The sequence below is a fragment of the Aquarana catesbeiana genome, linkage group LG08 (assembly GCF_042186555.1).
Source record: "Aquarana catesbeiana isolate 2022-GZ linkage group LG08, ASM4218655v1, whole genome shotgun sequence".
Taxonomy (NCBI): Eukaryota; Metazoa; Chordata; class Amphibia; order Anura; family Ranidae; genus Aquarana; species Aquarana catesbeiana.
In genome coordinates this window covers 227,838,485-227,857,576 of record NC_133331.1, presented here as the reverse complement: position 1 = coordinate 227,857,576, position 19,092 = coordinate 227,838,485, and the positions used below count along the sequence as shown (strand labels likewise).

General features: G+C 40.1%; 1 protein-coding gene across 1 annotated transcript in view; it reads right to left on the bottom strand.

Moving 5' to 3' along the window:
• The window catches only part of SYT15 (synaptotagmin 15), a 273,758-nt gene that overhangs the window by 183,442 nt on the left and 71,224 nt on the right, over positions 1-19,092 (bottom strand). The window contains exon 2 of the mRNA XM_073595201.1: positions 12,752-12,956. Within this exon, the coding sequence (XP_073451302.1) occupies positions 12,752-12,956 (205 nt within the window). The remainder of the gene's footprint in view (positions 1-12,751; positions 12,957-19,092) is intronic.

Sequence of the window (19,092 nt, the reverse complement as noted above, 5' to 3'; positions counted from 1 at the left end):
CAGCACTGCCCCATCTTGGGGAGTGCTACAGTAATCCGGTACCTTTTGGCCTCCCAATGAATTCACAGGAAGGAATCTCCATCCCTTAAAGACCAGGCCAAAAGAAAGGCAGAAACCCTTGCATGTTAAATGTATTTGTCCTGTCTTCCCTGAAAGACAAACTAGAATTGACTATTTGCACCCTAAACGAGTTTGACTTAATCTTGTACTTTTCCAGCTTCAACTCTGCATCTGGAGTACCTGGGCCTAATTCTACAAAAACTGCAGACTCAGAGCTCATGTTTATCTGCTGTTGTCTCACTGGTGGGCATCTCTGCATAGTGTATAGGTGTCATAGTCTCTATGGTTCTGTAGGCAGTTTTGTATGTTTAACACCACATCCTAGTTCTGCAGTGGGAAATTTTGACCAAATGGGACAAATCATCCTTGTCCCTGGCAAACAGGTTAGTGTGAGTTGTCTACTCAGGTCCTCCCTATTTTGGTTGCTTCTTTCTCCATTGCTGCTGACTGGCAAAATCTTTCTGACCCTTTATTGGATAGAGAGGGGTGATGGTTCAGCTGTCAGGGCCTGTGGAAGGGGTCAGTTTTCTATCAATGTGCAGCAACTATGGGCGATAAGGATCTGTCTTTCACATTGGATTGATCTCTTTTGGGATAATTCACTGAGGGTCCAGTTGCAGCAGTGGCATATGTCAATTGCCAGGGCAGAACAAAGAGTCCTGCCGGGTGGAGCATCATGTTCTAGCCCTCTCCATGGTTTACATTCTGGATGTGGAAAGCTAACAGGCAGACTACTTAAGTAATCAAGGTCTAGACCAGGGGTGTCCCATGGGATATGAATGCTATGAATGTGGCCATGAGTGTTAGTGCATTTTATGTGTGGCCCAAGCAATTTCTCTTCTTGCAATGTGGCCCAGGAAGATCAAAAGGTTGGACATCCCTGGTCTAGACCAAGGTAAGCCAGGTTTTGGCCAAGGTGGTCTACTTTAAATGACCTCTTGCTGTACACTCATTGGATTGTACCTTCTTCACCCAAAGTGTTATGCATGTTACTCCGCCTGTCAGACTTCCAATGTTGTTGCGGGACCTGACCTTCTGTAGAAACTCCCCCTTGAGAACATTTGGAAAATTCATTTCCTGACTCTTTCATAGAAAATTGCCTTTTTGGTAGACATCACCTTTGCTTGTAAGGTTTTGGAGTTGACGCTCCTGTTCTGCAAGCTCCCCTTTGTGGTTTAACATACGGATAAGGTGGTTCTTCAGCCACTGCTCTTTTTCCTACCAAGGGTGGTGTCCACATTTTACCTTAACATTGTCCTGCCTTGTCTTTGCCAACAACCAATTCATCCAAAGGATATTGCACTTCATACTCTGAATGTTGTTTGGGCTGTTTTACCTTTCTGATATAGCTTCATTTCATACAACAGTTTCTCTTTTGGAGGTACCAGAACGTCCATGCAAGGGGTTGGTGGTTTCTTTGGCTACTATCCTGAGATTGATTAGGCAGGCTATTGTTCAGGCTTATGCCATAAAACATCTGGCTCCTCCTTTCCCTTTTACAGCCCATTCCACTAGGGAAGTTTGCATGTATTGTGTCTATGGTGTTGTCTCAACACACCGTCACCAGGTTGATGTTGCTTCATCTTTGGATGCATTTTTTGTCTGCAAGATTTTGCAGACAGCAGTTTAGCTGATTTTTTTTCTTGGGAGCTTTATGCTGTTACTGGTTCTCCCACCTCAAGGTGATCTCTGCTTTGAGATGTCCCTAACGTCTAGAATCAAGGACCAGGCTTTGTCCTTTATGAACAAAAGAAAAAATAGGATTTTTTGTACTCACCGTGAAAAGGTGAGTACCTTTATTAAAAAGGGCTATGAGGAAACAAGATTAAATAAAATTATTGCCGAGGTGCCTAAGGTCCACTGGAGGGGCATAAATAGGAAGACATCCACTTTTCAAAAAGAAACTAAGTGGATTAATTATCTTCAAACTCTGAAACCCAAAGGTCTCCATATTGAATTGGACATCATTTGTTTTATTAGCAATGCTTAGTTTATATATACTGTATTTTTGTGAGGGCTTTTAGGTTTAGATTTGTGTTTATTTATTTATTTATTTATTTATTTATTTATTTTTATTGTTGGTCATTGGTCTTTTTATGGGTTTTATTTTCTATGCATGTATTTTATTATGTGTTTTTTTTTACACAATAGTTTTCATATTGTAATATTTATTTTACTTTGTTACAATATTTTATTTGGGGTGCAATATGTGTGTATTCATTTTAGACCTTTTTATGGATTATATATGGATTATTTATACATCATGCCTTTTATGTATTATATATGTCTGTTCATTATGCTACATTGGTTTTCAGTGGATCAGCATTTGATAGGTTAATGAGCTTGCATACAATTGATATTATCTTGCTACAAAGTTTTAGTTGTTTTTACTATTAAGTGATACAGTCTTTTAAATCCCCTGTGTGAGGTCTGTGCCTATGGAGCTAGCTTGTGTGAGTTTCCAGCTCCAGGGATCTATTCAGCAGGGATGGGCTGAGCCTTTCTAGGCAGTGCTTTCAATGTTGGGCATCGCCCTTGAAAAAGTCAATACGAACGAAACGTATGTAGGGAGTGAAGCCTAATAGTGGGGGCTGAGATTTGCTTTTGCTGTGTTTCTATCTGTAGATCCTGTTTGTGTTCAGCGGTGAAGGCTGAATTAGCCAGCGGCAGGAGGTACACTCTGCCTAGCTGAACCTGTGTTTATTTCATGCTGTATGCTGATTAACAAGATTTTTCCTGTGGGTATGTTTTGTTTGGATTCAATAAAGTATGCTTGGCAGTATTGCACTATGGAAGTGTTTTTTTGCTATCCATCTCTATGTCCTAGGAGACAGCTGTATTCTAAGAAGAAAGCCTGGTCTGCCAGTGTTTTGATCTTAGAATTATCTGATCTGTGTTTGCCTAATTTTATTTGTTAGGCACACACTTTTGGTAAGTGTGTTTCATGAGTGCAGTTGAAGGCACTTGGTGTTGAGGATTATTTTCCCGTATTATTACATGGTGGAGAAAATTGAAGGATCATACACAATTGGATTTTTTGACATCACATTCATGTTTACACTACATAATTTGTACTACTTTATCTGCTTTATTTATACTACTATTTATTATCACTGTCCATTTGAAAGGTTAAAATTTGGTTTAGAGGAACTAGGGCACAGTACAATGAAACAATATATAAATAAATAAATATACCTCTCATAGAAACTTTATAACGTGCAATTGCATGACTGTGTCCATTGATATTCTAAACTATTCTAACAGCCTTGACAGTATGTTCTTCTTCTGCAGTCTAAATGAACCAAGCTGAAGGGCTAATCAAATTTGAAAACCAGACTAGTTGGCATATAGTGTAGGCCATGTGGACTTAATCTGATTTTATTGTAATTTTATGATACCTTTAATTGATGTAACAAGCAGTTACATTTTTTTTTTCATTTCCTTTTTTTTTTATTGTAAGGTTTGTATTTAGTTTTCAAATTATACAAAGATAAACCATTAACCATTACATATTTCACATTCTGCCAGTCTTCACTGTGTCAGCATTTAAGGTAAGTTAACAGTCATAGCGCAATATTGGGTAATTAAGTATTTACTATTACACACAATGAGGGAAACAGAAGATAAACATCATAAGAAGGGCGTGGAAACAGCAGTGGATAACTCATCTTCCTTTGGTTGGGAAAGCTGAAAAGTGGCAATGGTGTGAGAGGGATATAGGTTTGTTGGCTTTTAGCAGTCCATGGGGGTGTTGTGTAGTGTGAAAAGATTAGGGGAGAAAAGAGACTCTGAGGGTTAGGGGAAGGGTAGAATGGGTGGGCAGGAGAACTGGGGACCTGTACATCTGGTGCACCATGACTGTCCCTCCTACCAAATCCAGAGTGTTGTATTAGTTCACTAATGGCCCACAGATTCAGGGTATTTTAGCTAATTTCGCTGCAGTAGCTCCAGGCACCTCAATAACAGTCAGAGTTTACTTTGTACAGTTGTATGCCCTAATGTATTGTCCTTAGAGCCAATCAGGCTCTGCCACATTTACATCTATAGGGAGGTAACATGCTGGCAGGAGAGAGCAGAGTTCATTACTTCACAAGGATGGGGAGGTGAGACCCCTGCATTCCTTAATTCTAACAGAGAAAGAGGTGTTATCCTCCTGGCTGTGATGCCTGTCAGAGACCTATGCATCACAAAAGCGGCTAACCTTTTAGCAGATAAATCTGTTCATATACACTAAATTTGTTTCAGTTGTATATTTAGCCATTTGCCTGGTGTTCAGTTTTTAAAGGCTATGTCCAGTCAAAACATTTTTCGTAGTTATGGATAGAGTGGGGAAGGGTCAGGACCTCTGTCAGGTTCTAACGGCTGTCCATTTTCCATTTATGTCTTGTGTACAGCATTTTTTTGTTTTTAGTAAATCTGGGGAAGACTAGAATCCCTGTCAAATTTGTATTTCTGTCTATTTCCCTATTGCAGATTTTCCCTCACTTGAATGACAATATGAAGTAAAGGTAAACATGGATATCAGTAAAAATTCAGCAGAAATTCTGATTCTTCTCCACTCCACCCAAACCTGGAAAAAAAGGCTTGCCTCACATTCTCAGGTAAATGCCACCACTTCAGCTCAGCACAGAGAGTTATTTACAATATTATGGCCAGGAGTTGGGCACAATATGGCTAAGACTCTATCAGCAGTGGGTCACTGTCCTAACCCAGAAGAAGTAGGGCAGGGGCTCTAGCGATTTGGCGCCAACATGCAGCCAATCGTGGTTCCCCTTACATGCAGACCATGAATGGGCAGTTTTTTTCTGCATGTCTAGACTCCAGATGCTGCATGCAGGCAGCCCATTGAAGTCTATTAAGAGGCAGCGGCTGCAAAGACAAAAACTTTCATTGTAATGTATCAGGCGAGCAGGTACGCTTGAGCACACTTGTGAATGAATCCTAACAGGCAAAAGTAAACAGGAATGCCCTGAGTTACCTGGGTCAGTCAAAACTCAAGTAAACAGGAGACCTTGTAAATATAAAAGAAGTGCTGCATTGACAATGTGGTTACAAAAAATGTTACAACATTAATATCTATAGATAACTGTTTTATAATTTGAGTTCTGTCTCAACTCTGCAGTCAGCCAAACCACCAGTGAATATATACAGTTTATATATAGGTGGGGAAAATAATTATTGGATCCCCTGCAGATTTTGTAAGTTTTTCCACTTACAAAGAAATGAAGGGTCTATCATTTTTATCATAGGTGTATTTTAAATGATAGAGGCAGAATATCAACCAAAAATCCAGATAAAAACACATAAACAAATGCTATAAATTATGTTGCAGTTCAGGGGGAAAAAGTGTGTGTTATACGCCAATAAATCCGATCCCCAAGCAAAACATGACTTAGTACTTGTTGGAGAAACCCTTGTTGGCAGGCACAGAGGTAAGACGTTTCTTATAATTGGTGACCAGGTTTGCATGCATCTCAGGAGGGATTTTGGTCCACTCTTCCTTACAGATCTTCTCTAAATCCTTAAGGTTTCCTGGCTGTCTTTTGGCAACTCGAAGTTTCAGCTCCCTCCATTAATTTTCTATAGGATTAAGATCTGGAGACTGACTAGGCCACTCCATGATCTTGATGTACTTCTTCTTGAGCCACTCCTTTGTTGCCTGGGCGGTATGTTTTATGTCATTGTCATGCTGGAAAACCCATCCACGACCTATCTTCAGTCTTCTGGTTGACGGAAGAAGGTTCTCATCCAAGAGTTTACAATACACGGCCCCATCTATTGGCCCCTCAATGCGTCAAAGTCAGCCTGCACCTTTAGCAGAGAAACAGCCCCAAAGCATCATGTTTCCACCTCCATGCTTGAGTGTAGGGATGGTGTTCTTAGGGTCATAGTCAGCATTTTTCTTCCTCCAAACACGGCAAGTCGAGTTAATGCCAAAGAGCTCAATTTTGGTCTTATCTGACCACAGCACTTTCTCCTAATCCTTCTCTGAATTATTTTCATTTTCGTTGACATGACTGTACATGTGCCTTCTTGAGGAGGGGGACTCACTGTGTCAAGAGGAAGAAAAATGCTGACTACGATCCTAAAAAACACCATCCCTATAGTCAAACACGGAGGTGGAAACATTATGCTTTGGGGCTGTTTCTTTGCTAAAGGTACAGACTGGGGCACATTGGGGCCATGTATTGTAAAATCTTGGATGAGAACCTTCTTTCATCAGCCAGAACACTGAAGATAGGTCGTGGGTGGGTCTTCCAGCATGGCAATGACATAAAACATACCGCCAAGGCAGTATGTTTCCACATTGGGGTATGTGGCCATGTATTGTAAAATCTTAGATGAGAACCTTCTTTCATCAGCCAGAACACTGAAAATGGGTCATTGATGGGTCTTTGAGCATGACAATGACCAAAAACACACCAAAGGAGTGTCTCAAGAAGAAGCACATTAAGGCCATAGAGTGACCTAGCCAGTCTACAGACCTTAATCCTAATAAAAATTTATGGAGGGAGCTGAAACTTCGAGTTACCAAGCAACAGCCAAGAAACCTTGAGGATTTAGAGAAGATCTGTAAAATAGAGTGGACCAAAATACCTCCTGAGATGTGTGCAAACCTGGTAACCAACTACAAGAGACGTCTTACCTCTGTGCTTGCCAACAAGGGTTTCTTCACCAAGTACTAAGTCATGTTTTGCTTGGGGATCAAAATTATTGGCATATAACACGCACTTTCTCCCCCTGGAAATAGAGGGTAAACAGTGCCTGCGTGCTATACGCCAATATTGTTTTTTACCAACGGGGGGGCAGGGATTGGGCACTTGCCAGACCCTTGTCCTACACTGCTTCTCCTGTGTCATTGTCAAACAAAGCTCAATAGCTCTGTCTATTTCTGGCTGCTCTTGTCCTCCCTTTCCTCTTCCTCCTTGGAGTGTAGCTTTAGATTGGAGGAGGAGAGTGGTCACATGACCATCTATGAAACGTCAGAGGTGAGCAGTCATGTGACTAGGTCAGTAAAAGAATGGAACTATTGAGGTATTTAGAAGCTTCGTTTTACAATGACACTGACACAGGAGGAGCAGTGTAGAAGGGGCTGGCAGTGATTTTTTTCTTGACTGGGGGTCTCCTGGGAGTGCAGGGGGCTGTTTATTGTGCAGAGGTGGGGGCTGTGTATTGTGCAGAGGTGGGGGCTGTGTATTGTGCAGAGGTGGGGGGGCTGTGCATTGTGCAGAGGTGGGGGCTGCTTATTGTGCAGAGGTGGGGGGCTGTGTACTGTGAACAGGGAGGGGGCTGTGTAATGTAGAGGGGGCTGTGAAAACATTTTTTCCTCAAACTTCCCTCCTAAAATTGGGGTGCGTGTTATATGCCTGTGCGTGTTATATGCCGATAAATACTTATTTTGCTCACTGAACTGCAACTCAATTTATAACTATTGTAGCATGTTATTTTTGGATTTTTGTAGATATTCTGTCTCTATGATTTAAAATACACCTATGATAAAAAATTATAGACCCTTAATTTATTTGTAAGTGGGCAAACTTACAAAATCGGCAGGGGATCAAATAATAATAAATAATTATTTTCCCCACTATGTATATATATATATACACACACACACACACACACACACACACACACACACACACACGAAATACTGTGCAAACGTTTTTGGCAGCTGTGAAGAAATGCTGTAAAGTAAGAATTTGTTAAAAAATGTATATTTTTATTGTTAATTTTTGTCTTTACAAAATGCAAAGTGAGCAAACAGAAGAAAAATCTAAATCAAATCAATATTTGGTGTGACTACCCTTTGACTTCAAACCAGCATTAATTCTTACACTTGCACACTTTGTACACTTGCACAAAGTCAGGAATTTTGTAGGATTAGGTGTATGATTAACTAATTATACCAAGCAGGTGGTAGTGATCATCAATTTCATATGTAGGTTGAAACACAGTCATTACCTGAAACAGGAACAGCTGTGTAGGAGGCCTAAAACTGGGTGAAGAACAGCCAAACTCTGCTACATAGGTGAGGTTGTGGAAAAAAGTTTCATATCAAAAGTCATACACAATGGCAAGACTGAGAACAGCAAAAATACACAAGGTAGTTACACCGCATCGATAAGATCTCTCCCAGGCAAAGATTTCAAAGCAGACTGGGGTTTCAAGATGTGCTGTTCAAGGTCTTTTGAAGAAGCACAAAGAAATAGGCAATGTTGAAGACCATAGATGCAGTGGTTGGCCAACAAAACTTAACGCGGCAGATGAAAGACATACCATGCTTACTTTTTTCAACACTGGAAAATGTCCAACAGGGCCATCAGAACAGATCTTGCGGAAACCAGTGGGACCCAGGTACACCCATTTACTGTTTGGGGAAGTCTGAAAAGAAGTAGTCTTTATGGAAGAATTGTGGCCAAAAAGGCCATACCTCTGACGTGGAAACAAGGATAAGCAACTCAACTATGCACAAAAACATAGGTACTGATGTGCAGAAAAATAGCAGCAAGTGCTCTTGACTGATGAGTGAAAATTGGAAATATTTGGCTGTAGCAGGAAGCAGTTTGTTCGCTAAGGGCTAGAGAGCGGTACAATAATGAATGTCTTTAGGCAACAGTGAAGCATAGTGGAGATTCCTTGCAAGTTTGGGGCTTCATTTTTGCAAATGGAATAAGAGGTTTGGTCAGTTGGTATCCTCAATGCTGAAAAATACAGGCAGATACTTAACCATCATGCCATACCATCAGGGAGGCGTGTGATTGGCCCCACATTCTGCAGCAGGACAATGACCCCAATCATACAGCCAATGCCATTAAGAACTATCTTCAGCGTAAAGAAGAACAAGGAGTCTTGGTGGTTTGGTGTTCTCAATATCATCGAGTCTGTCTGGGATTACATGAAGAGACAGAAGGGTTAAAGGCAGCCTACATCCACAGAAGATCTGTGGTTAGTTCTCCAAGATGTGTGGAACAACCTACAGTTTCTTCACAAACAGTTTCTTTCTGAGTTTCTTCACAAACTGTGTGCAAGTGGTTGCCTTACGTGGACAGGCTACTATGGTCTTTTGTTTGTTTTATTACAATATCACGCTATGTACTTTTTATATTATCTTTTGGGAACATCTGTGCAAACTGATACTGATCTGTGAGCATCAGGAAACATTAAGAAGGAAAGTGATCCATTCATCCCTCCATCTATGTCTCCATTTTTGGTGTATTCCTGTGCTGTGAGTGTCAGACCATAAGTAGGTGGTGAATAAGAAGTTTCAAGGAGTTTGTTTGAAGTCCGCACATAAGGTGTTAACAAAAAAAGTGGACTGTGCACTTAATCAAATGGGCAACGGGTTTCAGTTACATATTACTTTGTAGGTTTCAAATAAAGTGGGAAAGAGACATTTCACATTGAACATTTTAATATTTATTTCTGAACACAGTTTTATTTTGCTGTAGTGCTGTATACAATGAGGATTAGCCTTATGTTTATGGTCACCTAGAAGAATTGATGCTATTTTGAAGCCAAAAGGGTGTTCACATCAGTATTGATTTCATTTGGATTTATTTTCTGTTTATTTACTTTCCATTTTGTTAACTAATAAAAATAAACTATTAACCTCCCTGGCGGTATGATTATATCGGATTTTAGGTGCTGAAAGCGGTACAATTATTTTGCATAGAAATTTGGCGTTTTATATTGTAGGCCTGTAATTCTTAACAATAACACACGTAAATCTGTCCACCAAGAGTCTAGTAGATATCCTGGGTATGATGAAGTTTGAAACACAAAAACATAAATTATAATATAATAAATAAATATAAATAATTAAAAAAATAATAATATAATAATAATATAATAAATTTCCCCACAATTCACTATCGCTCAATTCTGCAAGTGTTCTAATTTACTATCGCTGTTTTCTAGCTGGTCTAAAGCCACTTTTGACGTAAAGAGACACTTTTTGGTTGCTATGGACAATCTCCAGTTTCCAGACAGAAAGAACAGTATATATAATATAAAACTGCATGCAGGGCATTGGACAAAGCACTGGGGACAAAAGAAATGTGAAATAATTTCATACAGTACTGTAGTACTGTATGTGTTATGATTTTTACTTTTTTTTAAATTTGCCGCCAGGCTCTGCCCCCGTGTGTCGCGAAGCTCGCAGGGAATGAAGCCTGGCACATAGAGCCTTCAGAGGAGACAGAACCCACAGACACAGCGGGGGACATGGCAGGATCCTGGGGACAAGGTAAGTAACGCTGCACCAGGATCCTGCAATGTAATCCCGAGTGTGGCTCAGGGTTACCGCTAATGGTGCTGAAATTTAACCCTGAGCCACACTGGGGAAAACCGTCAGGGAGGTTAACACTTCAATTTCTGAAAGCATTCTTAAGAGCATTTTTTCACACTTGCCTAAAACTTTTGCACAATGTGCAGTGCCTTGAAAAAGTATTCATACCCCTTGAAATTTTACACATTTTGTAATGTTACAACCGAAAACGTAAATGTATTTTATTGGACTTGTATATGATAGACCAACACAAAGTGGCACATAATTGTGAAGTGGAAGGAAAATGATAAATAGTTTTCATTTTGTTTTTACAAATAAAGATCTGAAAAGTGTGGCATGCATTTGTATTCAGCCCCCCTGAGTCAATACTTTGTAGAACCACCTTTTGCTGCAATTACAGCTTCAAGTCTTTTTGGGTATGTTTCTACTAGCTTTAATTTTTAAAGTCTTGCCACAGATTCTCAATTGGTTTTACGTCCGGGCTTTAACTGGGCCATTCTAACACATGAATATGGTTTGATCTAAACCATTCCTTTGTTTTTCTGGCTGTATGTTTAGGGTTGTTGTCCTACTGGAAGGTGAACCTCCGCCCCAGTCTCAAGTCTTTTACAGACTCTAATGCCTCATACACACGGTTGGATTTTCCGATGAGAAATGTTGGATCACAGGCTGTTGGCGGAAAATCCGACCGTGTGTATGTCTTTAAAATGAATCAACACTCACCAAACTTCTACTAACATGAAATTAGCAGAAGGAGCCCGAAAGGTGGCACTAAAGAGCTGAAAATCCACGTAGTATGCCTAGTACATCACTACGTTCGTAATTGTTGGCCAACATTTGTGTGACCGTGTGTATGCAAGACAAGTTTGATCCAACACCCTTCGGACAAAATTCCACAGTTTTGTTGTCGGAAAGCCTGATCGAGGCATGAGATTGGCCTGTATTTAGCTCCATACATCTTCCCATCAACTCTGACCAGTTTCCCTGTCCCTGCTGAAGGAAAACAACACCACCGTGAAACATGGTGTGGTCAGGGTGATGTGCAGTGTTAGTTTTTCGCCACACATAGTGTTTTGCTTTTAGGACAAAAAGTTAAATGTTGGTCTCACATGGCTTCTCGCTAACTGCAAACGGGACTTATTATGGCATTCTTTCAACAATGGTTTTGTTCTTGCCACTCTTCCATAAGGCTACTTTCACACTGAGGAGCTTTACAGATGCCATAGCGATAAAAATAGCGCCTGCAAAGCACCTGTAAAGCACCTCTCCGGTTACTCCAATGTGAAAGCCTGAGTGCTTTCACACTGGAGCGGTGTGCTGGCAGGACGCTACAAAAAATCCTAAAAGCAGCATCTTTGAGACGCTTTAGGGGAGCAGTGTATACACCGCTCCCAAAGCGCCTGTGCCCATTGAAATCAATGGGCAGCGCCGCCAAAGTGGCGGCAAAGCTGCTCTTATAACCCTTTTTCGGCCGCTAGCGGGGGTTAAAAGCACCCTGCTAGCAGACTAAAAACGCCGCTAAAACTACGGTAAAGCGCCGCTAAAAATACCGGCGCTTTACCGCCCCAGTGCCTCAGCGTGAAGTGGCCTTAAGGCTAGATTTGTGGAGTGCACGAATGATAATGATAGATTCTCCCACCTGAGCTGTGGATCTCTGCAGCTCCCCCAGAGTTACCACGGGCCTCTCAGCTGCTCTTAGCTGCTTCTCTGATTAATGCTCTCCTTGACCGGCAATTCCAGCAGCGATCTTTTCTCTCTATGTCCAATCTTTTCTCTCTATGTCCAATCTTTTCTCTCTATGTAGAATAATCTTGGACTAATAGAGTTAAGGTTAGGCACATTCGACCACAGGTTCGATAGACACAGATTGTTATTGTCAGCGTCATGTCGAATCTCCTATCTATATCGAACTGTTGTCGCAACGAAAATGAAAATAAAGCATTTGTTTATGTCGGATCTTTCGGTTTTCATTATCTGCACTTTCGTTATCGTTTGTTAAAACGATAATGAAAATACCTGAAATTCGGACGAAAATGCATTTGGACGAAAAAGAATGCACATGTCTATTTGCCACTTTGTGTTGGTCTATAACATAAAATCCCAATAAAATACATTTACGTTTTTGTTTGTAACATGACAGAATGTGGAAAATTTCAATGGGTATGAATACTTTTTCAAGGCCCTGTATGTACAGTACATACACACACTCACACACAGTGAGTGAGGATAGATAGATATAGATAGATAGATAGATAGATAGATAGATAGATAGATAGATAGATAGATAGATAGATAGATAGATAGATAGATAGAGTGGATAGGCATTGCAAATGATCCCTTTGCAATCAAATATCATGACATCCCTTGCATACTCCGTAGAGTTACAGTGTTAAATCTTACCCTGGGTCCTTGGCATAACCCAATGATGGTGACAGTCTCTGTTCCACAACAGTGATTTCTGTTTGTGTTGGAGTTGATGCGTTTAACAGTTCTTCATAAGAAGGGCCAATGCACTTCTTCTTCAGTAGGACATAGACTCCAAAGCCAATCAGAAACAACAGAAGAACTCCTCCTATTATACCTCCAGCAACTGCTGCCACTTGTTCTAAATGGAAACAAAATAAGCAAGGTGTTTTCTAACACATTGGCAGGTAAGTGGTTGACATAATGAAATCCACAAAAGTAGGTAAATATGCACTTGAATTAAATACAAGACCTATTTTACTTTCCAAATAATTTGTATATCTGCGCAGCCAGTTTTGTGATCCACAGCCAAATACTTGACTTCCAGAACAGCAGAAGCACAGTTTAATTAAGAAAACTGGTCAAACCTTACCACAGATTTTTGATTTTACACTGAAGGAGCTGATCCTCCTTCTGCCAGAGGATTACAGGAGCCCAGTATAAGTAACAGTTTTGTGTACATCATCTGTATTGTAAAATATAATTCTTAATTGTTTGATAAATATATTACTACACTATTAGGTGTTTTTATGTCTCTAAATTCAGCACGCAGCATTAATATAAAAAATAAGACACCCAGTACACCATCATGCAGCACTCTGCTTCTTGACTGATGCTTATTTGGATGCGGACTACATCTGATTTGTGACATGTTCACTTACTGTACATTATACAGTAAAACCTTGGATTGCGAGCATAATTAGTTCCAGAAACATGCTTGTAATCCAAAGCACTTGTATATCAAAGCGAATTTCCCCATAAGAAATAATGGAAACTCAGATGATTTGTTCCACAACCATTTATTCATAAGTCCTTCAGTTTATAGTCCATATTAAAAGATTACAGCAATGTGATAGGTTGTGTAACCATAAAATGTCCATGCATAAATGGCAGCCTCCACAAGGGGATCAGCAGCAAAATCCAGCAGGAGATACAGAGTGTAAAAGAGAAGAGAGGCGCCTCTAAGTGTAGCAATATGGTTATATTTAATAAAGGTATAACATTTAGCAACTCACATGGTTGATGGTTAAAGTAGGTACATAGCACAGGCATCCGGGGTAAAGCTGTCCACATTGACCATCCTCCGCACCGCCGGCTCTCATCGCTGTCAGTCTGCAATCGTGACCGGAAAGACTACCTGCAGTAGAGCGATCTGAAAGCGAGGCTTGAACCACTCATGGAGCACAGCGTGGAAGGGAAGACATTGATGGCGGTGAGTAGGATGGTCTATGTGGACAGCTTTACCCCAGATGCCTGCATACTTAGATGCACCTGTTTTAATCATCAACCATGCGAGTTGCTAAATGTTGTACCTTCATTAAATGTAACCATATTGCTACACTTAGAGGTGCCTGAGTTTTATACTCAGTTGTGACATGACGCTACTTGTATATCAAGACATCACTTATTTCTTAAAAATTTAGCTTGTCTTGCAAAACACTCTCAAACCAAGTTACTCTCAAACCAAGGTTTTACTGTATACTGCTAGCACTTCTCTTATTTGTTAAAAATTGATGTATGGTGCCCCGATTGCCATCCATTTCCTACTTTTTAAATTCTTTGTTATCTTGTTATTCTGTTTCCCTATATCATGTTCTGAAATTAGGGATTTAATTATAAATCTCTTCTGACAGAGTTACAAAGTTAGTTCATCCAGTTCAACCAATAGAAGGGGAGAAAAAAATATACAATCCTATATCCACAGTTGATCTAGAGTAGGGGTGTCAAACTGGTGGCCCTCCAGCTGTTGAGGAAATATGAGTCCCATCATGCCTCTGCCTGTGAGAGTTATGCTTGCAACTGTCATTCTTACAATGCCTCATGGGACTTGTAGTTCCGCAACAGATGGAGGGCCGCCAGTTTGAAACCTGTGAATTCTAGAGCAGGGGTCTCCAAACTATGGCCCTAGACTTGTTCAGGAACTAACAGCTGTAGTAAACAAATGCAAGAGCAATTAAATGATAAAGAGAAAGAATTATTCCTTCATTGGGAGAAAATAAATAGAAAATCTACAAGAGTAGTCCTTACGTGGAACAGCCTAACGGAGGAATAAGTCAACATCATATCTATTGTTCATGCCAAGTGGTAATTTGGTATGAAGGCTAAAGATCCACCATACCTCACGTTCGAGGAGCTTCCGGTGTGTGTCACCGCCCCGAGGTGAATTTTTGACCTTTCGTAAACCATAAAATGTAAAAGATGACATATTGCCTAAATGGTGATATTTGAAGTGTTTTGACACATTTTATAAACCTTTATCTGACTCATAAGATGCTCCTTGGTAGTGTTCGCTTATTCTAGTTCTTAGTGCCCTTGTAGAGCACCCTACATATTGTAGATGGCATGATACACATTCCACCACATATACCACATTGGTAGATCCACAATTAGTATAATCACGTAATTTAAAGCGGGGTTCCACTCAAATTTTTAACTTAATCTTACCCCCTTCAGTTAATTGCATAGATGTTCAAATGCCGCATGAAAAAATTTTTTATCGCTGTAATTGCCTTTATATTGTACTTTATTGTGGCACTTCCTGTCTCTCCTCCCATGGGAGTAGGCGTGTTTATTGCCTTTCCCCGACGCCGCACTGTCTCCTGGGGGCTTAGTGTCAGGCTTCCCAAGATTCAGTGCGGGAACAATGATCATGCTTGTGAACAAGCTGTGAATGAACAGCATTCATCGCATCCAGGAAATCAATGCTTGTGGGCTTCACATGCCCACAAGCAAGATGGAAACAGCCAGCACCACATTTTTAAAGTTATTCTTCAGTACGAAAACAGACAGAGGCGGAAATATTACACCCAACTTGTGAGTATTATTTTGGGATTAGCAAAGTGTCTCAATGACCTAAAAAAAAAAAAAAAAGATTGGTCGCTGGACTCCCACTTTAAAGCTCTTACCTGTGGAACATGAGTGTACTACATCTTGATTTTTTAGAATGTTTGGTGCAAAACCTACAGGCCTTAACACCACAAGCATAAGAGCCTGTGGTGTATAACCATGTTTTTGTATAAGCCTCCGATTGGAACATGCTTGGAGAAAAAATATCTCCCAGTGTGCTGGCTCTTCTGCTGGAAAACCTACACCCTGCTTCCAAAATAGAGCTAAGGTCTTTGTGGATAGGATAGGAAGATGTATACGTATAATGCTGGAATAATTATTTCTCTTATCATTTAATTGTTCTTGCATTTGTTTACTACAGATACAATTGTTTTACTGTTTTTAGATTTCATTATAACCATTTTACATATGCTTTTTTGTCTGTTTCTAGAAAATTATGTATATTGCACAGTGTAGGGATTATACACACACACACAGAGATGTTACCCATTTACCTTGATTGAAGATAATATCTGATTGGTAGGGATGAACTTCCTTGTGCATATATATATATATATATATATATATATATATATATATATATATATATATATATGCTATGTGTGTCACTTTAGAATGTGCTGTGAACAAGGCCTGTGTGCCGAAACACGCCTGCGTGTTCTTTTTATCATGGTCTTACGACAACAATAAAATTAGAGACTGAATTTCCAGTGGTGCCGCCTCTTCCATGTACATTTTAAAAGAGCACTTTAAAGGATCTTAGGCATAAGGGTTATAAATCACAAATTTGAAATCGGGTTGTTTTACTAAAACTGGAAGACAGTGTTAATTTCGTTGACTAAAGTATTTTCGACTAAAATATTTTCTTTGACTAAATTAAAATGATTTTAGTCAACTAATATACAGTCTAAATTTTAGTCAAAACTAAAACAATTCTGATGCTTAAAATGACATTCTAGTCATAAGACTAAAATACAACTAAAACTCAAATGGCATTTTAGTCAAAAGACTATGACTAAAACTAAATTGAAAATTTACATAAAAATGTCAGTGTTACTACTCTGCTGGTAATTTCTAAATCGGCAACACAATTATTATTATTATACAGGATTTATATAGCGCCAATAGTTTACGCAGCGCTTCCATCCAGAGCCTATAATAATAATAGCACATTAAAGTTTAAACATGTATTGCCCTACTGCATAAGGATAAATAAAGGGCATCTACCAAGCTGCTGAGAGAGAAAAAAATTAAGAAAAGGGCTTTTCTTATGTTTCCCTATTATTTTATGTTGGTAACATATTCAGGTAATATGTCCAATGGCATTACAGCCAATAGAGTTTACAGTTTTTTTGTTTTTTTTAGTATTTTGTTTAAGTATTTCAAGTATGAGTACTTCTGTTTGTCAAAAAGCAATATTTTTATTTGTTTATGAAACTTGGTTTTATTTTTAAAGACATTATATACAGTATCACAATGGCTAAATCTGTGTTTGTAGTGCATGTTTAAACCTTAATACAAAAAAAAACATCTTTTTACTCCAGCAGTATAGAATTAGTTTGGAAATTCTAGAGAAATGTTTAACCGCTTCAATACCAGGCACTTAGACACCTTCCCGCCCAGCCCAATTTTCAGCTTTCAGCACTGTCGCAATTTGAATGACAATTGCGCGGTCATGCTACACTGTACCCAAACAAATTTTTTATCATTTTGTTCCCACAAATAGAACTTTCTTTTGGCGGTATTTGATCACCTTTGCGGTTTTTATTTTTTGCGCAACAAATAAAAAAAGACCGAAAATTTTGAACAAAAACAAGTTTTTCTTTGTTTCTGTTAAAACTTTTTGTAAATAAGTACGTCTTCTTCTTCAATGACGGGCACTGATATGGCTGCACTGACGGGCACTGATACGGCGGCACTGATGGGCACCGATGAGGTGGCACCGATGAGGTGGCACTGATGATGGGCACTGATAGGCGGCACTGATAGGTGGCACTGATGGGCACTGATAGGTGGCACTGGTATGCGGCACTGATGGGCACTCATAGGTGGCACGGATGGGCACTCATAGGCGGCACTGATGGGCACTCATAGGTGGCATTGATGGGCACTCGTAGGTGGCATTGATGGTTACTTATGGGTGGCACTGATAGTTGGCACAGATGGGCACGGATGGGCACTGATAGATGGGCACTGATGGGCACGGATGGGCACTGACAGGTGGCATGAATGGACACTGATGGGTGGAACTGATGGCATTACTTGTTTGCAGTGATGCCCCTAAGGGTGGCATTGCTGGGCATCACTGCAACATAATTGTGCCAATCAGTGCCCATTTGTGGGCACTGATTGGCACAGATTTGGCACACTGGGCACATGTGGATGGCCATGGGGTACATACCTGGCCATCCACATGTTGCCCCTTCCCTGGTGGTCCTAGTGGCGATCCCTGGTGGTCCAGTGTGGTGATCTGCGGGGGGGCTGTGCTGATAAACAATCAGCGCAGACCCCCCCTGCCAGGAGAGCCGCCGATCGGCTCTCCTCTAATCGCGTCTGTCAGACGCGAGTGAGGAAGAGCCGATCAACGGCTCTTCCTATTGACAGCGTGATCAGCCGTGATTGGACACGGCTGATCACGTGGTAAAGAGCCTCCGCCGGAGGCTTTTTACCAAGATCAGTGTAGCGGTGTGTCACACTGACACACCGCTCCACCGATCGCCGCGATGCGCGCCCACGGGGGCGCGCTGCGGCATGTTATCCTGCTGGACATCATATGACGTCCAGTCAGGATAACAGAACCACTTCCCGGACGTCAATCCGCTATAGGGCGGGCGGGAAGTGGTTAAATAATGCATTACAATTTACCTAAACCCATTAGATTTTAGTTGACTAAAATGTATGAGATTTTAGTCGACTAAAATGTACTGGAGATTTTAGTTGACTAAAATATGACTAAAACTAAAAAAATTCAGATATATACTGTATATATATATATATATATATATATATTTTTTTTTTTTTTTTTTTTTTAAATTGGGATATTTATTATAGCAAAAAGTAAAAAATATTGTTTTTTTTTCAAAATTGTAGCTCTTTTATGTTTATAGCACAAAAAATAAAAACCGCAGCAGTGATCAAATACCACCAAAAGAAAGCTCTATTCGTGGGGAAAGAAAATGATAAAAATGTAATTTGGGTACAGTGTTGCATGACCGCGCAATTGTCATTCAAAATATTACAGCGCTGAAAGCTGAAAATGGGCCTGGGGCAGGAAGGGGGTGAAAATGCCCGGTATTGTAGTGGTTAAATACTGCTTCTTCAGAGAAAATAGGTATAGATGATTTACTGTCACCAAGGCAAGTGTAATTGGAAGTGGATCAAAACGGACTATATGTACATAAGTAATCATTTATAGATAGAAATAATGTGGA